This window comes from Pinus tabuliformis, chromosome 6 (assembly GCF_031772625.1).
Source record: "Pinus tabuliformis cultivar Carrire ecotype Pingquan chromosome 6, CPIR1, whole genome shotgun sequence".
NCBI lineage: Eukaryota > Viridiplantae > Streptophyta > Pinopsida > Pinales > Pinaceae > Pinus > Pinus tabuliformis.
The window spans coordinates 1319569909-1319591197 of record NC_142292.1 but is presented as its reverse complement, the minus strand read 5'-3'; the positions used below and the strand labels follow the sequence as shown (position 1 = coordinate 1319591197).

The following is a 21289-nucleotide window of genomic DNA, read 5'->3' as shown; positions in this document are numbered from 1 at the left end:
CAACATCCATGTAGAGTAACTTACTGAGCACTGGACCGTCCACAGAAGGTGAATAATAATGCTTTGATCCTTCTGTTGGTATAGAACAAAGCCCTCGCATATGAGTCCAATTCCCCCATAAGATCTTGTCCACTAACTGCTGGAACATTCTTAAAAGGTGCGCGTTAATCTCTTGAAGCATCTATTACAGATGGCTGTGTACTCATGTAAGACTCCTTGGAAAGCATATGATGTGGTGATTGACAGGAATTTATAGCAGGTAAACTTTCAGGATCTTGAGAACTAATTTCCATAGCAAGTAATGACAAGAAAAACGATAAACACAGCCCCAGCGCAACTGAAGGATTCACAAAGGTGGTCCTCCAAATGTCCAAGTATTGCTCAAAGAAAATATAGAAGACTTAATATGGAAAAACAAAAATATTTAAAGAACCTGAAACTCTGCTAGCTAACTCTCTTATTGATAAAAAAAACTGTGCCCTTTCCCAAAAATTCCATTCTCTAATGTCAAATATAGATGGAAGGAGACTGTTGGAAAATTTCAACATTGTATGCTTAGACTACCAATGAATGTGACATTGGGAGCTCAAACTTTCCTTGAACGGGCTTTTTGATCATCTAAAATCAACTGTGGCCACACAATAGAAACATATGGGATCACAGTGAAATCTGCTCATCAACTTATTTCAAAAAGTTCGTGCTTCCTTTTTTCTTCCTCTACAACCTTAACTCCACCTATCTGATGAAGAATCAAATTTTAGTGGCATTTCATTGTCGAGTGTCCATATATACTCAGCTGTTGTTAGTACTTTAATTCATCCAGTTGAACATATCTCATCTTCCGTGCTGCTACAACAGAAACGTCTATCATCAATATATTCTGCATCCAGGCCCATCATCCATGAACCCACAGATATGTCCTCGTGTGCATAGGTGTTTAAGGAGGCACTGTTTATGTTAATATACTGTGCAAGATCCCTCGAAAAAACATACAATGGAGCAGCTGCATGACGGAAATACGATTTTTCATCTCCAAATTAGCAATTCTTTTTCCTGAATCCTTACATCCAAGATTCATCAGTTGCTCTTCCACAGTTACTACCCTTGTTTCCTGTTTGCCATTTTTCTCAAGAAGACTGCCAAGCAGTTTCCTTATCTCTGCATCTTGCCACAACTGTCCGCCAATGTAAAGCCAGGCGAAGCAAGCTAACAAAAACATCATCAATATAGTCATGGTGCCGCCTCGTCCCGAATCAGCTTGACGACCTTTGAAAGGAAACCTCCTGTTACTGTTACTCATCATCATCGTCTCCTATCCTCTTCCTCAAATATCAATTTTCCGCCCTCCGTAAAAACAGCACCTTCTGTCTGTTGACGCAAGAAATTTAACATGACCCAGATCACGACTGCCCTCTTCTCTTCAACTGCATCGAAGAAGAAACCTCTATTAAGATCATGCGTTACGGACAGAATGAAATGATTTAATAACAGGGAAGACTGCCCCTTATAAGACTTAAAATTCTCCAGTTCCAGCCGGTGTATTCGTCCGCTCGACACAACTGAAGGCATCTTTTTGGCTGGGAAGTGACGGGAGAGCAAGGGTTTTTCTTCAAGCCTCGCGTTCTCTGTAAATAAGCTCCTCTATAAGATATTCAAGGATACCTCAAATTCCTCTCATATGACCACATATGTATCTCTTGCCAGATATTTAGTCTTGATTGTAGTCCTTCTTAGGCCCTTCAAAGCAGCCTTCCGTAACTGAACACTAACAGGTTCCTTGTTGTGTGTACCATTTTGAGAAGATCCATAGCCCTTTGAACTCTGCCACATACAATACAACTTAGAGAACCAGCCTTCCCCTGCTTCCACTTGTTTTGCTATAATGTCAAACTCAGACAACCGTGTTGTAATGCTTCTGCCAGCTAGCGGAAAGGCATCTAAGCTGGAATAATGCTTTTAATGTTTGATGCATTCACTTTTTACAAGCCCATGATAGTTTTACGAAGAGCATCCCAATGCTTTTATCTTGTAAACCTTTTCATCATTTGCGCCAGCTTGAAAGGAGGATCATAACACCGCCACTTCTTCCAAGCGCCTTTTCAGTGTTTCTAACTCCCTCTTTCAGAACTCTATTCAATAGGCATGCTAGAATTTTGGACCTTCACTGAAAACTCGAACAAATCCCCAATTTCGTAGCACGCTACGAAATCACCTAAACAGGTAGCGCTGCGAAACTGCTAAAAGGATTCATGCGCTGCGAAAACACTTTGTCCTTAAGCTAATCTGAGCAATTTTTGGAAACAGAATTTTCAGTGATAACAGTGGCTCCACTTGGGATAGTGTGCCCTTGTGGTGCACTAAGAACCTGCAGTTCCAGTGCCTTATAAAATTTATTTGACAAACAGAAATTTGCTTGACCAGCATGACTGTAGGAGAAAGAAAGCTACTTCTACTGAAAAATGCTCAGTTGACCTTGAGCTTATTTTGCATTTACCTCTACCTACCTACCCTAACAATTTCAACTTCTTTCTGCTCAATCAATATGAAATTTCCAATGTAGCCAATCCTCTGTTTTATCTGATATTTGAGTTTTTTGACTGCATCGGAGTTCAGAGCCACAATGATATTGTGATGACCACTGCCACTGAAATTGCCTCTGATCTTCATAGAAAAACTGAAAAACTTGAGAGTAAAACTCTTCCATGTAGTCAGCTACAGGATCCCAGAATACATGATCAGCTTGATGATGATTCTTGTAACTTTCAGGTTGTGCCAACTGATCTTCAACGACAATGTTCAGTTCCTCAATCGTGAAAGAGAAAGGAACCAGCATTCTCTCCTTGCGTTCTACCATAGAAAACTTCTGAAAATAATGATCATGATTATGAAAACTATATGCCTGAATTTGACCTTCTAAACCTTCAATTTCTTTTTCAAGGTCCTCAGCAAATTCATCCAAAAATCTCATCCTGTCCTCTGCCTTGCAGTCAAAGGATTTTAGATATGAGGACAAGGACAAAGAAAAAGATTCATTTGTTTCTTCTTTACTATGATCATTATTCCATTGTTTGAAACCTTCAACTGAGGGAGAGTCTGCCACCACCTCTGACCTATCTATCCATTCCTCCAAAAACATAAGCCATAAGTCTTGAAATGACTTAATGGATTTGATAGGAAAACTTTCAATCCATTGTTTACATTTCCCTTGAAGTGAATCATAGAATAACATAATGCAAACATCCTCATGTTTAACTCTAAGAAGCTCAGCAAAATGACAGAAATCTGAGATATGCTTCAGAGTTAAACTCAAATCTTCTCCATTAAATTTGGGACCATTCCTTAGAAAATATGCATCCTTGGGAAAATGATTTGGGAAACCATGAATTCCTGAAAAATCTATGCATGCATACCTTGAAGTAAGAATGGTAGCCTCTGGGTCTTTCATAACTCCAGTGGAATCACCATGAACCTATGAATTTCGAATTCTTCAACAATGGAGTCGCCAAGGTAGTTTTGCAGCCTCAAAAACCTTCTGAACTCCTGCTACCTTTAGAAGTTCAGCTTCATAATTTCGGGAAAGAATAATCTTCAGGCTCCCGGCAGACGCACCAAAATGTTATCACAAAATCAGGTACTAAGGGCTGCCACTTAGCAAGATCTTATGTAACTATTTCAAACCAGGCTTTAGACTAAGGCTTAGCCTCCTTAGTCAGAGAGGGCTCTCTCACAGATTATGAATATGGATTAATGACAAGGAAAGATGGCTAACTCTTTAAACAACACATGAAAAATAAGCTGGTTGGACAAATATCAAATTAATCTCCATTGGGCTTATGGAGTCTCACACATCTCAGCAAACAAAAACACTATCTTTTCATGGAAATCAAGGCTCTTTTCATCAGATGTTCAAACATACTTTACATAAAACACAGCTTGCAAAGCATACAGGAAGTCAGAGCATGAAACATGAATTCTGAGCGATTATGCTGTAACAAGACTGTAAAAGAACACTAAGAGAATAAACCACCATACATTTGAACAATAAGATCTATTGAGAATCTTGAGAAGAAACAACAGCTGTTTGTATTACTGAAATCTGCTTTTTTTACATAAACCAAAATAGACTTGTTCTTTATCAAAACATCCAACCCCCTTTACATTCATCTTTCAGCTCTATATAGAATGCTTACTCTACCTGATTCGAGCTCCCTCCTCCAGCGTGAGGGAAGCTCAATAATTACCTATGATGACACCTACTAACTTTTAACTAACTAATAATTACAGCTGACCACTAATTGACAGCGCTGGAATCCTAAAGCAAATAAGATCCTAATTCTACATCATGCTGGACATAGCATTTATTACAATTAAGACTCGTTCTCTGCCAAGTGGACTACTACAGCGGTAGCTTTGATGGCTTTAATTACAATGAACTTCATTCTTTGACATCTGCTCTCTTTCTGGAAGTGGTTGTGATAGCATGACATGAGGATTCAATGTTCCAGGTTAGCATTGGATGCTGGATGCGTTGATGATTCAATAATATTAGGATAGAACCCCTGTTTTCCCGGTCCTTGTCTTCCACCACTCTTCGAAAATGTAGCAGCATGTTCCCAGCTCTTTAATTACCCCAGGTATGGAACGCTGCCATGTTTCTGATGTGCTGTAGGTTGTATTGATGGGCAGGTGTCTCTCTTTCAAAATTCCCGCTCACAGTATCACAATAGCTGCTCTGCGTTTAAAATCACCACCTACAGCAGTTTCGTAGCGCGCTACGAAACTGCTGTGTAATTTAAAAACACAGTCTTCCTCTCTGGTTTTCTAAATAATCACCAGTGTTCATGGCTTAAGCACTTTACTCCCTTGATTGTTTTGAAAAGGTTTGCTTGCAACAGATATTTCTCCTGAGGAAAAGCTTGTCTCCTCTGTTAAAGAACTCTTAGAACCTCCCACAACATCCATGTAGGGTAACTTACTGAGCACTGGACCGTCCACAGAAGGTGAATAATAATGCCTTGATCCTTCTGTTGGTATAGAACAAAGCCCTCGCATATGAGTCCAATTCCCCCATAAGATCTTGTCCACTAACTGCTGGAACATTCTTAAAAGGTGCGCGTTAATCTCTTGAAGCATCTATTACAGATGGCTGTGTACTCATGTAAGACTCCTTGGAAAGCATATGATGTGGTGATTGACAGGAATTTATAGCAGGTAAACTTTCAGGATCTTGAGAACTAATTTCCATAGCAAGTAATGACAAGACAAACGATAAACACAGCCCCAGCGCAACTGAAGGATTCACAAAGGTTGTCCTCCAAATGTCCAAGTATTGCTCAAAGAAAATATAGAAGACTTAATATGGAAAAACAAAAATATTTAAAGAATCTGAAACTCTGCCAGCTAACTCTCTTATTGATAAAAAAAACTGTGCCCTTTCCCAAAAATTCCATTCTCTAATGTCAAATATAGATGGAAGGAGACTGTTGGAAAATTTCAACATTGTATGCTTAGACTACCAATGAATGTGACATTGGGAGCTCAAACTTTCCTTGAACGGGCTTTTTGATCATCTAAAATCAACTGTGGCCACACAATAGAAACATATGGGATCACAGTGAAATCTGCTCATCAACTTATTTCAAAAAGTTCGTGCTTCCTTTTTTCTTCCTCTACAACCTTAACTCCACCTATCTGATGAAGAATCAAATTTTAGTGGCATTTCATTGTTGAGTGTCCATATATACTCAGCTGTTGTTAGTACTTTAATTCATCCAGTTGAACATATCTCATCTTCTGTGCTGCTACAACAGAAACGTCTATCATCAATATATTCTGCATCCAGGCCCATCATCCATGAACCCACAGATATGTCCTCGTGTGCATAGGTGTTTAAGGAGGCACTGTTTATGTTAATATACTGTGCAAGATCCCTCGAAAAAACATACAATGGAGCAGCTGCATGACGGAAATACGATTTTTCATCTCCAAATTAGCAATTCTTTTTCCTGAATCCTTACATCCAAGATTCATCAGTTGCTCTTCCACAGTTACTACCCTTGTTTCCTGTTTGCCATTTTTCTCAAGAAGACTGCCAAGCAGTTTCCTTATCTCTGCATCTTGCCACAACCGTCCGCCAATGTAAAGCCAAGCGAAGCAAGCTAACAAAAACATCATCAATATAGTCATGGTGCCGCCTCGTCCCGAATCAGCTTGACGACCTTTGAAAGGAAACCTCCTGTTACTGTTACTCATCATCATCGTCTCCTATCCTCTTCCTCAAATATCAATTTTCCACCCTCCGTAAAAACAGCGCCTTCTGTCTGTTGACGCAAGAAATTTAACACGACCCAGATCACGACTGCCCTCTTCTCTTCAACTGCATCGAAGAAGAAACCTCTGTTAAGATCATGCGTTACGGACAGAATGAAATGATTTAATAACAGGGAAGACTGCCCCTTATAAGACTTAAAATTCTCCAGTTCCAGCCGGTGTATTCGTCCGCTCGACACAACTGAAGGCATCTTTTTGGCTGGGAAGTGACGGGAGAGCAAGGGTCTTTCTTCAAGCCTCGCGTTCTCTGTAAATAAGCTCCTCTATAAGATATTCAAGGATACCTCAAATTCCTCTCATATGACCACATATGTATCTCTTGCCAGATATTTAGTCTTGATTGTAGTCCTTCTTAGGCCCTTCAAAGCAGCCTTCCGTAACTGAACACTAACAGGTTCCTTGTTGTGTGTACCATTTTGAGAAGATCCATAGCCCTTTGAACTCTGCCACATACAATACAACTTAGAGAACCAGCCTTCCCCTGCTTCCACTTGTTTTGCTATAATGTCAAACTCAGACAACCGTGCTGTAATGCTTCTTCCAGCTAGCAGAAAGGCATCTAAGCTGGAATAATGCTTTTAATGTTTGATTCATTCACTTTTTACAAGCCCATGATAGTTTTACGAAGAGCATCCCAATGCTTTTATCTTGTAAACCTTTTCATCATTTGCGCCAGCTTGAAAGGAGCATCATAACACCGCCACTTCTTCCAAGCGCCTTTTCAGTGTTTCTAACTCCCTCTTTCAGAACTCTATTCAATAGGCATGCTAGAATTTTGGACCTTCACTGAAAACTTGAACAAATCCCCAATTTCGTAGCACGCTACGAAATCACCTAAACAGGTAGCGCTGCGAAACTGCTAAAAGGATTCATGCGCTGCGAAAACACTTTGTCCTTAAGCTAATCTGAGCAATTTTTGGAAACAGAATTTTTAGTGATAACAGACTCAAAGACACAAACTGACTTGAAATTGATTGAAAACTAACTCAATACTAAAACAACTGGAAAAGATGCTTGAAATGGAGCTTATACAATAAAACCTACTCTAACTGTTCCATTCATCACCTAATCAAGTGAAATGAAACAACCAATGAAACCAAGTAAACATTCTGGCTACTGTTTGAATTCTATATAAGTGCTTGTTTATGAACAACAAGAGAGAACTACTAAAAGGCAACTCCCATGTAAACTTGTAAATAGATCCAAATTTTCCCAGATTAAAATAATATGGATGTTCTATCTGACTCTGAAAAGACTGCATGAGGATCTTGAAATTCATGTGCACTGGGACTTAGCTCATCCAATGGATTACTTTGCTTCTCCTGATACCATGAATTCAAACTTTTATCTGAGCTTTCTGACGAGAATCCTGCTGAAAATGACAAAGAAACTGGCTGCTGGATCAAGTTTGTATCAATAATTTTTTCAAGCTTAAAGTTAGCTAATGGAAAAGGACTTTGACTACAGACATCATCCAACACATCAGCTATTGGATCATGAAAAACTTGAAAAGACTATTGCAACACATTTTCTATTGGTTCCAATAAGATTACATGATTTTCTACGGGCTTCTCATTTGAATATATGCTATGCAAAATTCCCTTCAAAAACTGAAATGATTCAAAACATAATGGTACAGAATCATCTTACATCATTTGATCATATGTTCTAGTTTCCAAGTCTTCTTCTGCAACCTGACATTCAATGGCATTCAGGGGTTGTAAATCTAGATATGAGAAGTCTTGAACAAGGATTTCAATGCCCTCTAGATGGTCAATATCGAAACTTATCGGCAGTTGATTTCTGATTGCACAAAAGTTGTCTCTGATGATCTGAAACGAATTAAAACAAAAAGGCAAAGATCCTTCACTTACTTCAAAATTTTCTGCACTTACCTCCTCACTTCCATAGCTGATATGCAATGACTGATCATTGTATTTGAGCTATTGAAAGTGAACTTCCTAGTTCCACAAACGAGCTACTGATTTTTCTGCAAGACTAGCTTTTGTTTGGAGAACATAATCATCATCATACTGATCAAACTTAGGAAAATCATTAGTATAAAACACATCATCAAGCATACATGTCAGATCAACAGATCTCTCTTCTGCAAGTTGATCTATAAAACAATCATTATCAGATCTATGACAATTAGGATAAGAAAACAAATGTTTTGGATCAGCCACTTTTTTTTCTTCAATCAACGAGCCATGGTCTTGAACATCATACTCATTCCTTATGGTGATCTTTTGCATCATCGCTTCCACTACACTTACCAAAATGTCGAGCTTTACCTCTAAAGATGTTGATTCCTCTGGATCTATTTTCTTCATCTCTTCTTCCTTCAACTTTGCCCTTCTGATCAACAGATTAGTCTCTACATCTACTGCACTGTTTTTCATCTCTTCAAGTGTTGCAAGGTTCCTTTCCCTCAGCTGAAACTCCATTTCCAGATGAAAGGCTTCCAGGTAGTGTAAGAGAGCTGAATCAGGAGGAGGTCTTATATTGAGAGGCATCGAACAATAGACTTGGTTAAATCTGGCAGAAAATTATTGTACTGTCTCTCCTGGCTATCTTTTCAGCTGGTTATACTCTTCTAGAATCAAGAAAGGGTTCTATCTGACCACCCACTTGTTGAGGAAAACTTTGACAAACTGCTGGAAATCAGAGATGCTTGCATCAGGCAGGGTTTTGAACCAACTCTTGACTTTGCCTTGTAAAGAAAGAGAAAAAATTCTAAGACTGATATCCTCTTCGTCAACTTTAAAAAGGTCAAGAAAAGACTCAAAATTCAGTACGTGTATCTCAGTAGTGATGTTGTCACATTCACCATCAAATCTTGGTAGATATAGGTAATGATTTTTAGGGAAAGCATGGGATATAGGAGGTAAAATAATATGCTTGTATCTATCTAGAATTTTACAAGGTATAGGAGTATATACAAAATTTGTAGAATCAGTGTTGATCTGTTGAGGCTCATCAATTTGGAGAGGGTCATCATAAGATTCAAAAGAAGGGTCTTGATCAAGATCAAAGGCATGCGAATATTTTGTACTCACAATATTCAAAGGGAAAGAATCAAATGCAGGTCTAGGATCTTTTCTCACATACAGTATACTTTGTAAAGCCTTCTTGACATTCTCAGGAAAAGAGAAGAAATAATTTATAACAAAGAACATAATTTCTTGGATGAAATTCCTACTTGAATACCTGATCTTTCCATATTGTCCTTTCATGTTTCTGCTAGTCAGGTTCATCCTCCAGTGGAGTCCTTGGATCTGATCTTGAAACTGATTTAGAGTCACCAGGTGAATGATTTCAGCCTTCCGGTGTCTGATCGTTGTCCACCATCAACAATCAGACCTAAAATTGATACATTTTACCAAGGAACATAAAAATACATCCCCAGTATGGTCGCCACTATGTTATCATCTAGATTTACCTCAGACTGAAGGGAGGCAACTTCCAGGGTAACCACAAACCAAGACTAGCCTTGTAGCTAGCCCTAAAAGTCTAGGAGAGGGCTCCCTCCTTTAGAATCTCAGTTGAGATGACTAGATCAGGTGAGGATTTTAGGCTAGGTATAGTAGCATGGGAGTTTTTATTGGGTTTGTTGATGTTTTGTTAGATCAGGAGGAGCTGGGTAGTTTAGGTCTAGGGAATTAGGTCAGAATTGGAGTGTGTTCTATGGGGAAAGTTAGGCATAGGTTATAGAATTCTTAAGCTTGATGAAATGAAGTGTTTCACTGGTGAGAAGATAAGGAGGGCATGTGGAGATGATTGATCCTTCTTAAACAATAGAAAAAACATGAAATATTGAGTGTTTTCCCAAGGCTGAGCATTAAGTACAATGGATTCTACTATCTTACTTGAAAACATTAAACTAGAAGCATTAATATGATTGAGAGCATACATAAAATAAGTAAACAAATGATCACATAAAGAAAAGCTATGCTAGAACTCCATACCACAGGGATCCCATAAAAATAGCTGCAATTCTTATTAATGGCATGCCAAAACTGCTTACAAGAGAAATACAATCAAGTGTTAAGCATCCAGCTGAGTCCAACCTCAACCAATGTCTAAGAAAATACATAATATAGGCATCAAAACCACTCATCCTAGCCTTAGGGGTTGAATACATTAGAGGAGGAGCAATTACAAAACAAACTAAACTAAAAGCTAAAGACTAGGGAGGTCAAACTGACTCATCCCTAAGGTGAAGGAAACTAATTCATTACATGCCACCTTGGCCATTTACCTGATCTATCTAACCTAAATAACCAAAATATACATTAATTACAACATTATTTTACATTACATCAATAAAAAGATCAAAATCCCAAAGATGAATGCAAATTCTAAAAGAAATAGTGAAAAATTGAGCAATCTGTCAAGTGCGCAGCGCTAGTGTCAAATGCATAGCGCCTGAATGAAGTGCTCAACGCCAAATTCAAGATGATTTTTGACTGCCTTGCTGATCTCCAAATTTGGCTCATGATATTTCATTGGAGATATTATCCTATCTAGTTTCCATAACTACCCTTAGTTTCCAATTTGAGCTTGATTTTCCTTTCCAAAGCTGCAATCTCCTAAGACTTCTCAAACACACAGCGCCAGGCTCAAAAAACAGGCATAAACATGAATTTTAGGTGGTTTTTTGGCCTTTTCACCTAGTAAATTTGACTTTCACACCTGGAAACATGGTCTTTCTGAATGTACATGGCCTTTTGAATCCAATGGTGGTGGCCATTTCTCCAAAAAGTGCCCCAAAAAATTGTTGGCCAGTGGACTGATAAAATAAATGCCTGAAAATGACAAGAAATGCTAACACTTCAAGCTCACTTTTGACTTCCTTCTCGATGTCCAAATTGAGCATGGGATAGCTCTTTGGAAAGATCCTTGAGTCTAGCTTCTAGAACATTTGAATTTTTCAATTTGGAGTTCATTTGCCCTGTCCGAAGCCCAATCTCCCAAGAGTGGTCAAACGCGTAGCACCTGAAGGGAGTGCTCAGCACCACTTTCAAGACAACTTTTGGAGGTCTTCCTCAACTCCAAATTGAGCTGATGATAGCTAATTGGAAAGGTCTCTATGTCTAGTTATCATTTTACACATCAAGCAAGTCATTTGGTCACCATAGCTAGGAGAAACCTTGATTTTCCCAAGGTCACTCTAGAAGTGCATCAACTCTCCTGAGGAAAATGATGTTTTGGACATTTCTCCCACAACATGAGACCTGTGTAAAAACTGAAGGAATTTTTTCTCCCTGGGTCTATTATGGACAAAAACCTCTCTCACTTTTGTCAAATCCATCTTATCTTGCTTAGAAATGTCATTTGAATAAAACCTATCCGATGTGTGGGATAGGGGATTTGTAGAAATGAATGGAAATGAAGGGGATGAGGGGCTTCTAATTTCTTGCGAAAATTTTGGGAAGTAGGAATGGATGTTAGGAAGTAGGGGAAAGTGGAATTTCAAGGATTGAGTGAGGGGAGGTGGTCCAAAAGGGCAAAACACAGGCCTAACCTAGAAAAGTGTCAAATTGTAGCAATAGGCTAGGGTTTGTGGGAAAATGATGTATTTGAGGGATATCAGTGATTAGAAGTGTTTAAGAAGGTATGTTAAGGATAGGAGAAGGTGTATGAGCATCAAGATACAAGTTTTGTTGATGATTTGACCATCCAAGAAAAATTACCTTCAAAACCCTAGGAGAGGGCAATGAGCCTTACCTAAGCACAACTGAAGCACAAACAAGGTATAAAATGACCCATTGGAACTTGAAATAATGATGAAAACTAATTTGAATGATGGTACACTCAGCTGAAAGGTGACATGGACCAGTACTTGGAAAACTTTGGAAGGAGTGAAAACAATCCTAGACCTAATACCTAGTGACCAAGTTTTTCTTGAAGACTCACTGAAATGACAAAAATTTGACTTTGACACCCCAAGACCACTTTATAAGAGCATATTTGATCACTGGTGGAAGGCTACAAAGACTGACACTAACAAGTTATCTAGAGTACACTAGTTGGATGCATGCATGCATTAACTGACTGAAATCACAATTTATTCCTCAAATAGTTTGGAACTAATTTAACTGGACTTAACTTAGTAAACTGAGCTAACTAATTACAACTCAATTATAACTCAATCTTATCTCGGCCTTATTTAAGGTATAATATTCCTAATTTAAGGGATATATGTTGCATGACTTCAGAAAGACTTCTAACTTGAATTTCTACAACTAATTAACTCAAGATGAATTAATTGGTTATTTTTCAAGCAACTGATGAGACTAAATTTGAATTTTAATTCACAATTTTAATTCAAGGACAAATTAAGATTGGAATATTCTAGATTCTATTTTTATCATTTCTTGTTGCTATTTTCAACACACCCCTCCTTGGATTTGCCCTTTTTTCTATAGTTTAGGGGCGCCTTTTCCCTACTTTGTATTCATATATCCAAAGTCTTTCTTCTTTTGTTTAAATTTTTATTCAAACTTGGCAACATATGGGTATGTTGTAGCAAACGAGGAGATTTCCAGAAGCTCCATTTCTTCCTGAATATATTTGTGTAGACAGTCACACTACTTGAGCACTATATATTTCTCAGAGTCTTTGATACCCACCTTTGTGCGTAGAGTATGAGAGATATCTTTCAACTCATGTACATATTTCTCCCTTTTCTACCATAGTGTGGTCCATTGTATGTATTTATCCTCATTGCTCCCCATAGGGTAATACGATTCCTTGACAATGTCTCAGAAAGAGTTCCAAGTGGGTGCGACTATGAACAAAGAGGTTCATGGGTCATTTTCTCATAATAAGTTTCCAAGTTCTTGGCATGGTGAGTGGTCTCAACTAGTGCAAAAGTAATATTCTCCCAATTGGGAAAACTATGGATTGAAAAATAACCCTTCAGAATATTCGACCATTGATCTACAATAATTGCATCTAATTTACCTCTAAATATAGGGATATCAAATTTCACTTGTACCTTGAAGCGGATGACACCTCCAATGTGACTACTGGAAGAAGATGCGTTGTTAGTGGGCATCCGTCGAAGGAGATGGGAAAAGTTTTCCATCATCTCATTCCTTTTCTACTCGAGGGCTTCTTCGTGCAGTAGTTTGATAGGATCTCCTGCTCCCTTGACTTTATTTTCTTCTTGCATATGAGGTCATCAGTGTTAGTGGGGATGATATTGCAAGGGTTCAACTAGTTCAAGTCCCAACTCCTTATACCCTGACCTCACTGGGGACGTGCACAAAAAACATAGAAATAGAAGAATTCTTTGATACCATTGATTCAAATTTAGGTATGAATGAAATGAAATATAGATATAAATAGAAACACAAAGCTACAACGATAACATAACTCTATTTCATTAATAACAAAGTACTGAAATTGGTTACATGCAAAATGGAAATAAACTAGTTCAGGCGATGGTAGCTTATCTATGAGAAGAGGTGTGGCGGCTACATGCCTTCCCAACTTTGTTACAACAAGGCTCAGAGGAATTTTTATCATTAAGAAACAATGGGAAACCCTAAAAATCCAAAAACCTAACCCTAGGAGATGAAGCACCAAAAGCTTATGGGCCCCATTGTGGTTAGTTGGAATGACAACTTCTTAGGGTTATAACTTTGGCATACAATCTTTGTGCTTATAATAATACCTTGTTTTGAACATATCCAAGAGGAGGCTAAAATAAACAAAGAAATTTTCCTTGCATATTTTTGGTCTCTTTGTTTTCCGAAAAAATTTCTTTTAGGCCCTCAAAACAGTTTTGGAAGTTTAGGACCTGAAAAATTGCCAAAAATACAAGTTGTGCTACAATTAAGGAAACTTAAAGAAACAATCATGGGGTCAAAGTGAAATAGGTAGGTGGCAACCAATATCCACCTAGATCATTCCTCTCCCCTTAGGAAGTAATGGTTCCCATTGCATTGATTTCCTCCATGAGATGGTTAAATTTTTGCTAAACTTGGTCCTTGGTGAGCCACTTGCCTTGGTGCAGGAGTTGGCCAACTTTGACAACCCTAAATAATTGGATCTTATGTTGGTGAGTAGTATTGATCTATGTGTCCATAATGTGATCATTTGTGCCTTGTTCCATGCAGTCTAGGTTGAACTCTATTGGGGTTAGTTTTTCTGCAATGTCTGATGTGTCCACCAATGGTGGAAAGTATGTCTGAAGGCAGTCCACATTGAACACTAGGTGGAGGCCAAGGAATGGTGGGGTGCTGAGATCAAAATAATTTTCACCCACAACCTTGGTGATGGTGCATGACCCATATCTGAGTGGTCAAATCTTCTAATGGGCTCCAACAAGATGTTCTTTCTACAAATGCAACCAAACTTTGTCGCCCACCAGGAACTTACGTGGCACTCGATGTTGATTATGTCATTGCTTGTAATTTACATTGGACTTATCCAAGATGTCATGAACCTACTAGTGGATGTGACGGATGCATTCAATAAACCTAGTTTCTTTATCAGTCTCAGACCGTACATGTGTGGATTTTTTATGTGTAGTCACATGAGGCATGGCAACATCGATTAGAAAAAATGGTTGAAATCCCAGACCCACTTGAAAGGGACAGTGACTAGTAAAGCTATGGAGAGCTCTGTTATAGTTGTGCTGGACATAGGGAAGGCTCTCATCCCAAGTTCATGGATGTTTGGATTTTTACATGCAGAGTATGTGCATTATCATCCTATTGATGACCTCTGTTTAGCAATCAGTCTGTGGATGGAATGCAATCGACTTGGTTAGTTTGGTGTCCAATAGTGTCTAGAGGCTTGACCAAAATATGCTCAAGAAACTGTTATCGCATTATGATATAATGGTCTATGAGATCCCAAAATGTACCCACACTCATTAAATGAAGAGTTTGGTAGTGTCATATACTATAGTAATCTTCTTGCAGGTCTCCAATATAGCCATTTTAGAAAATTTGTCCATGACCACAAATACACAGTCATTACCATGCCTAGTAGAAGGGAGGCTAGACAAATAGTCCATGGATATGGATTCCTAGGGCTATCTAGGAGCAGGCATAGGAGTGTATAAGCCTTGCTTCTTGATGTCCGGCTTGGAAATGGCATAGGCAGTGCAAGATCTGATATATTTTCCTACATCTCGTCGGAGTTTTGGCCAATAAAAATACTTGTGTAGTACAGCCACAATTGTCTCCACACCAAAGTATCCTACAAACTAACTATAGGGAACCTCCCAATCAGCTTAGCATGATCACTTGAAGGAAAATAAAGGTGGCCCAAGTAGCATAATATTGTGTCCTGGAGGTGGAAATTTGGAACTTGTTTTCCATCCACTAGAATTTGGTATGTGGTGCTGAACTATTGACCATTTTTGTACAATTGTAGATATCCAGAGGTCTCATGGACACAAGAGGTTAGAACAATAAACATTGCTGCAATTGGGTGTTGACTAAGGAAATATGCAACATGATTGGTGCTTCCCTTTCTGTATTTAATGTTTAGGTGGAATTGTTGCAAATATTTATACTTCTTATGCCGATAGCTATGCAATTTCCCTTGTGTCTGTATAAGCTGAAGAGGTTGGTGATCTTTGTGGATGACTGTCTCCTTACCCAAAATGTAATCTTTCCATTTTTGAAATCCAACATGATAGATTAAATCTCTTTATTATAGGTGGAGTACTTTCAAATTGTATCTAACAGTGTCTCACTTTGAGAGGCCACTAGATGCCCATGTTGGTGAGGACTACATGAATAGCATAGTTAGAGGCATTTGTCTCAATTTCAAATGGATGTTGCAAGTATGGAAATGTGAGTATAGGTGCAAAGCAGAGGTGATGATTTAGCTCAATGAATACCTTTTGCTGGGACTCAAACTAGAAAAACTTGTATTTCACTTCACCCTTGGTAATCTAAATCAAAGGCCAAGTGCTATGGGAGAATCACAAAATGAAATGGCAAGGCCTAAAAAGATATGAAGATTTTTTGGAGTGGTCGGGATTGACTAATCCTAAATTACTTAGATATTAGATGGATCCACATGCACGACTTACTCCTCTATGATGTAATCCAGATATTACACCTGGCTCATGCCAAAGGTGCATTTATCCATGTTGGAACATAGTTTGTGCTTTCGTATGGTTTGGAGTACCTGTGGAATGTGTTGCAAGTGCTCTTCCCAACTCTTGTTGAAGATGAGGATGTCGTCCAAATAAACAACCATGAACGAGTTGGTTAAGGGTCACAAGATGCCATACATCAACCTCATAAAAGTACCAGGGGCATTTTTCAACTCGAAAGGCATGACCAACCATTCAAAACTGCCTTCCTTGGATTTGTGGGTGGTCTTCCATATGTCTGTGGACTCTATTGGAACTTGGTGATAGCTAAACTTCAAATCAATCTTGCTGAAATACTTGGCCCGCTTGAGCTGGTCGAGAAGGTCCTTAGTCCATGGGATTGGATACATGTTCCTGAGAGTGATTTTGTTTAGCACTCGATAATCAATGCACAGCCTCAAGGTCCCATCCTTCTTTTGTAAAAGCACAATCAGGCTCCCACAAGTTGAGGAACATGGTTAGATGTGCCCTTTTTGCAGAAACTCCTAAATCGATCATTTGATCTCTTCATTTTCTAGAATGGAGCAGTGGTATATCAAATCATTGGGTAGAGATTTTCAGGATTCAAATCGATCAAATACTTAACCTGACAATCAAAAGGTACTCATGGGGCTAAGGAGAAGATGTCCCTATATTCTTCCATGACCTTATCCACTTTCTTATACTATGTGGATGAACCCTTCTTTGGGGCCATGGATGTGGCCACGATATTCCCCTTACTTTTAGAGAGAATAATAAATAAAACAAATTTCCTGGTCTGGGAGTTTATCTTATTGCATTGCTTAGAAAATATCAAAGAGATGGTGGTAAGTGGGGCTACCTATAATATCATGTATAACTTATTTCCCAAATTAATAATAACAGTGTGAGGGTTGAACTCATACACAACATGATGCTTCGACAAGTATGGTTGGTCTAATAATAGATCAAAAACTTCAAGAGGAGCAAAGTCACATAGTACCTCTTCTGTGAAGTGTTTGATGTTGTAGAGACGACAACGTTGCTGGCTGACATGAAGATCTCGTCCTTTGTGGAGCCACCAGATGGTGTATGTCTATAGGTGTGGTGTGGTTGGTAGGCCCAAATGATTAATTAATTTTGTTGAGATGAATTTATTTTGGCTCTTGTTGTCAACAATGAACTGCAACAGAGACCCCATCACCCACATATGTGAGTGGAAGAGACGCTCCCCTTCCTTTGGGTAGTTGAGCTCAATCTTCTCGACCTTGGTAGTGGAAATGGTGGCATTGGGATTTGCATCAATAATATACTTCCCTTCATCATTCACCTTGTTAGGGTCTGACTCTGAGTCAGAAAATGCATCTGAATCTGAAGCCTTAAGCTCAGCCACTAGTGACTACTTGGAAAGACCCTCATTTGTGTTTTGATTGAGGCTCTTGTGGAACTCACACCACTTCCCTATGTCATTCTTCATCTTCTTGATGTTTTTCTTTACTTGCGACTTCGATGGGTTGAATTAGGGTACCTCACCTTGGATTTTTCCCTTTCTCTGTGCTTTAGGGGTGCCTTTTCCCTGCTTCAGATTTATAGATCCAAGGCCTCGCTTCTTCTATTTGAATTTTTATTCAATCTTGGCATCCTATCGGTTTGTTGCACTAAGCGAGGAGATGTCCAGTAACTACATTTCTTCCTAAATTTATTTGTGTAGACAGCCACAATACTTGGGCACCAGATGTCACTCAGAGTCTTTGATACCCATATTTGTGTGTAGAGTATGAAAAATATTTGTGAAATCATGCACATCTTGGTCCCTTTGTTGTTGTAGTGTGGTCCATAATACATATATTTCTTCATAGATCCCCACGGGGTAATATTGTTCCTTGATAGTGTCTCAAAAAGAGTTCCAAGTGGGTGTGCCTATGAACAAACAGGTTTCCTAGGACATTTTCTCACAGTAAGCTTCCCACCAGTCCTTGACATGGGGAGCAACCTAAAGCAATGAAAAATTAATCTTCTCCTTATGAGAGAAACTATGGATTGAAAAATAACCCTCCAACATATTCATCCATTTATCTACAACATCTTCATCTATTTGAACTTCAAATATAGGGATATCAAAGATCACTTATACCTTGAAGGATGAAGATTTGAACCTCCAAAGTGGTTGATGGATGAAGATTTGTCACATGTGGGAATCCGTCAAAGGATTTGGGAAAAGTTGTCCATCCTCTCATTCCTTTATTGAATGAGGGCTTCTTCGAGCAGTAGTTTGATAGGATCCCCTACTCCATCGTCTTTCTTTTCTTCCACCATTGGAGGCTTTCGGTGTTGGCAGGGACAATCTTGCAAGAGTTCAACCTATTCAAGTACCAACTCCTTATACCCTTACCTTGTTGGGGATATGCACATAAAAAATAAATAAAGAGTAGACTGCTCTGATACCATTGATCTATATTTAGGCAAGAATGAAATGAAATACAAATATAAAAATAAACACAAACCTACAGTGAAAACTTAACTTTAATCATTAACAAAAAAGTACTAACAAATGTTACATGGAGAATGATAGCTTATCTTTGAGAAGAGGTGTGGTGATTACATGCCTTTTTAACTATGTTACAATGAGGCTTAGAGGTCATTTTATGATTAAGAAAAAATGGGAAACCCTAAACATCCAAAAACCTAACCTTAGGAAATGAAGTGCCAAAAGCTTGTGGACATCATTGGGTTAGTTTGAACCTAAACTTCTCAAGGTTGTAACTTTGGCATACGATCTCTATTTTCTTACCATAATACCTCATTTTGAATATCTCCAAGAGGATGCAGAAAAAGGACATGAAAAACAATCTTCTACTTATTTGGTCTCTCCATTTTCACAAAAAAAAATGTCTTTTAGGCCCTCAAAATGACTTCGAAAGGTTAGGACCTAAAAATATACAAAAAATAGTAATTTGTGCTACAATTAAGGAAATTGAAAGAAACAACGGTGGGTGTCCAAGCGAAATAGGTTGGTGGCCACCAATATCCACCTGGATTAGTCCTCCCCTCTTAGGAATCAATGATCCCCATTGCATTGAGTACCTCCATAAGATGGGGAAATTTCTACTGAACTTGGTCCTTGGTGAGCCATTTTCCTTTGTATAGGAGTTGGCCAACATTGATGACCCAATATATTTGGATCTTCTGTTGGTGAGTGGTCCTAATCTGTGTGTCCATACTCTAATCAGTTGTGGCATTTTCCATGCAGTATGGGTTGATCTTTATTTGTGTTAGTTGTTCTGCAACGTCTGATGTGTCCAACAATGGTGGAAAGTATGGACGAAGGCGACCCCCATTGAACATTGTGTGTGGGCCAAGGAATGGGGGAATATTGAGCTCAAAAGGATTGCCACCCATAGCCTTGGTGATGACGTTAGGCCCGTATCAGAGTGGTCATGTATTTCAATGGGCTTAGGCAAGGCCCTCTTTCTACAAATGCAACTGAGCTTTATCGCCCATGTGAAACTTATGTGACACTCGATGTTGATCATGCCACTTCTTGTACTTTATATTAGAATTATCCAAGATGTTGTGAACCTACTGACGAATGTGCTAGATGCATTTAATAAATTTGGTTTCTTTATAAGCCTATGATTTTACATGTGTGGATTATTTTTGTGTAGTCACATGAGGCATGGAACCATTGATCAAACACATTGGTTGAAATCCTAGACCCACTTGAGAGGGACTACAATCAATTGAACTATGGAGAGCTATACTATATCTTATGCTTCACATAGGGAAGGCTCTCATCCAAGGTCCATGGATGCTTGGAGTTGTACATGCAGAGTGTGTGCACTACCATCCTATTGAAAATATTTGTCTATCCATCAGTCTAGGGATGAAATGTAGTCGGCTTGGTGAGCATGGTTTCTAATAGTGTCCAAGGGCTTGAAAAAAATGTGCTCAGGAGGCTGTTATCCTGATATGATATAATGTTCTACAAGATACCAAAATGTACATACACTCATTCGAATAAGAGTTTGGGAGTGCTCTCTGTTGTGATACTCTTCTTGTAGGATGCTAATATAACCATCTTAAAAATCTATCCATGACCACAAATGCACAGTTATTACCATGCTTGGTAGAAGGGACACTAGATAGGTACTCCATAGAGTTGGATTTACAGGGCTAGCTGGGAGTAGGAAGAGGAGTGTATAGTCCTTACCTCTTAATGGTTGGCTTGGAAATGGAACTAGCAATGTAGTATCTGATATATTTTCCAACATCATGTTTGACTTTTAGCCAATAAAATTACTTTTGTAGTATGACCAAATTTTTCTCCACACAAAAGTGCCTTGTGACCCGACCGTTTTGTGCCTCCAAAATCATCTTGTCATGCTCACTGGAAGGAACACAAAGGTGGCCTAGGTAGCATAATAATGTGTCCTAGAGGTGAAATTTGGAACTTGATTTCCATATGCTAGCATATGGTATGTGGTGGTGAACTCTTGATCATTTTTGTACTATTGTAGCGATCCATATGTTTAGTGGCCATAATATTTGTGAATAGTAGTTAGTGCTGCAACTAGGGGCCGATTAAGACAATTTGCAACATGATTGGTGTTTCCATTTTCTATTTAATGTTCAAGTGGAATTATTGTAGATGTGTAGAGAAATTTTGATGGTGATCGTTATGCAACTTACCTTATGTTTGTATAAACTGAATAGGTGGGTGATATGTCTGGATGACCATCTCCTTGCCCAGAATGTAACCTTTCCATTTCTAGGAAGCTTACATGATAGAATATATCTCTTTATCATAGGTGGGGTAATTTTGAATTGTATTAGAAAGTGTCTCACTATGATAGGCCATCAGATATCCGCGTT

The 21289-nt window shown here is 38.6% G+C and overlaps 1 protein-coding gene across 1 annotated transcript; it reads right to left on the bottom strand.

Annotated features, from left to right (window-relative positions):
- Window positions 1–493: 493 nt before the first annotated feature.
- LOC149263469 (hydroxyproline O-galactosyltransferase HPGT3-like) lies at window positions 494–6348 on the bottom strand. The gene is made up of 4 exons (XM_089388513.1): window positions 5946–6348; window positions 1362–1424; window positions 1103–1266; window positions 494–1037 (listed from the first exon to the last, which is right to left on the bottom strand). Exons 1-4 carry the CDS (start codon window positions 6256–6258, stop codon window positions 816–818), a joined length of 762 nt encoding a protein of 253 aa, XP_089244639.1. The 5' UTR covers window positions 6259–6348; the 3' UTR covers window positions 494–815.
- Between the last annotated feature and the right edge of the window lie 14941 nt (window positions 6349–21289).

Excerpts from the sequence above, each read along its gene's own strand:
- LOC149263469 (XM_089388513.1), bottom strand. The coding sequence starts at position 6,258 with ATGATGATGAGTAACAGTAACAGGAGGTTTCCTTTCAAAGGTCGTCAA. Across the intron at positions 1,267-1,361 it reads CTTGCGTCAACAGACAGAAG|GTCGTCAAGCTGATTCGGGA; the intron begins GTGCTGTTTTTA and ends TTCCTTTCAAAG. Across the intron at positions 1,038-1,102 it reads ATGGCAAACAGGAAACAAGG|TTTGGAGATGAAAAATCGTA; the intron begins GTAGTAACTGTG and ends AAGAATTGCTAA.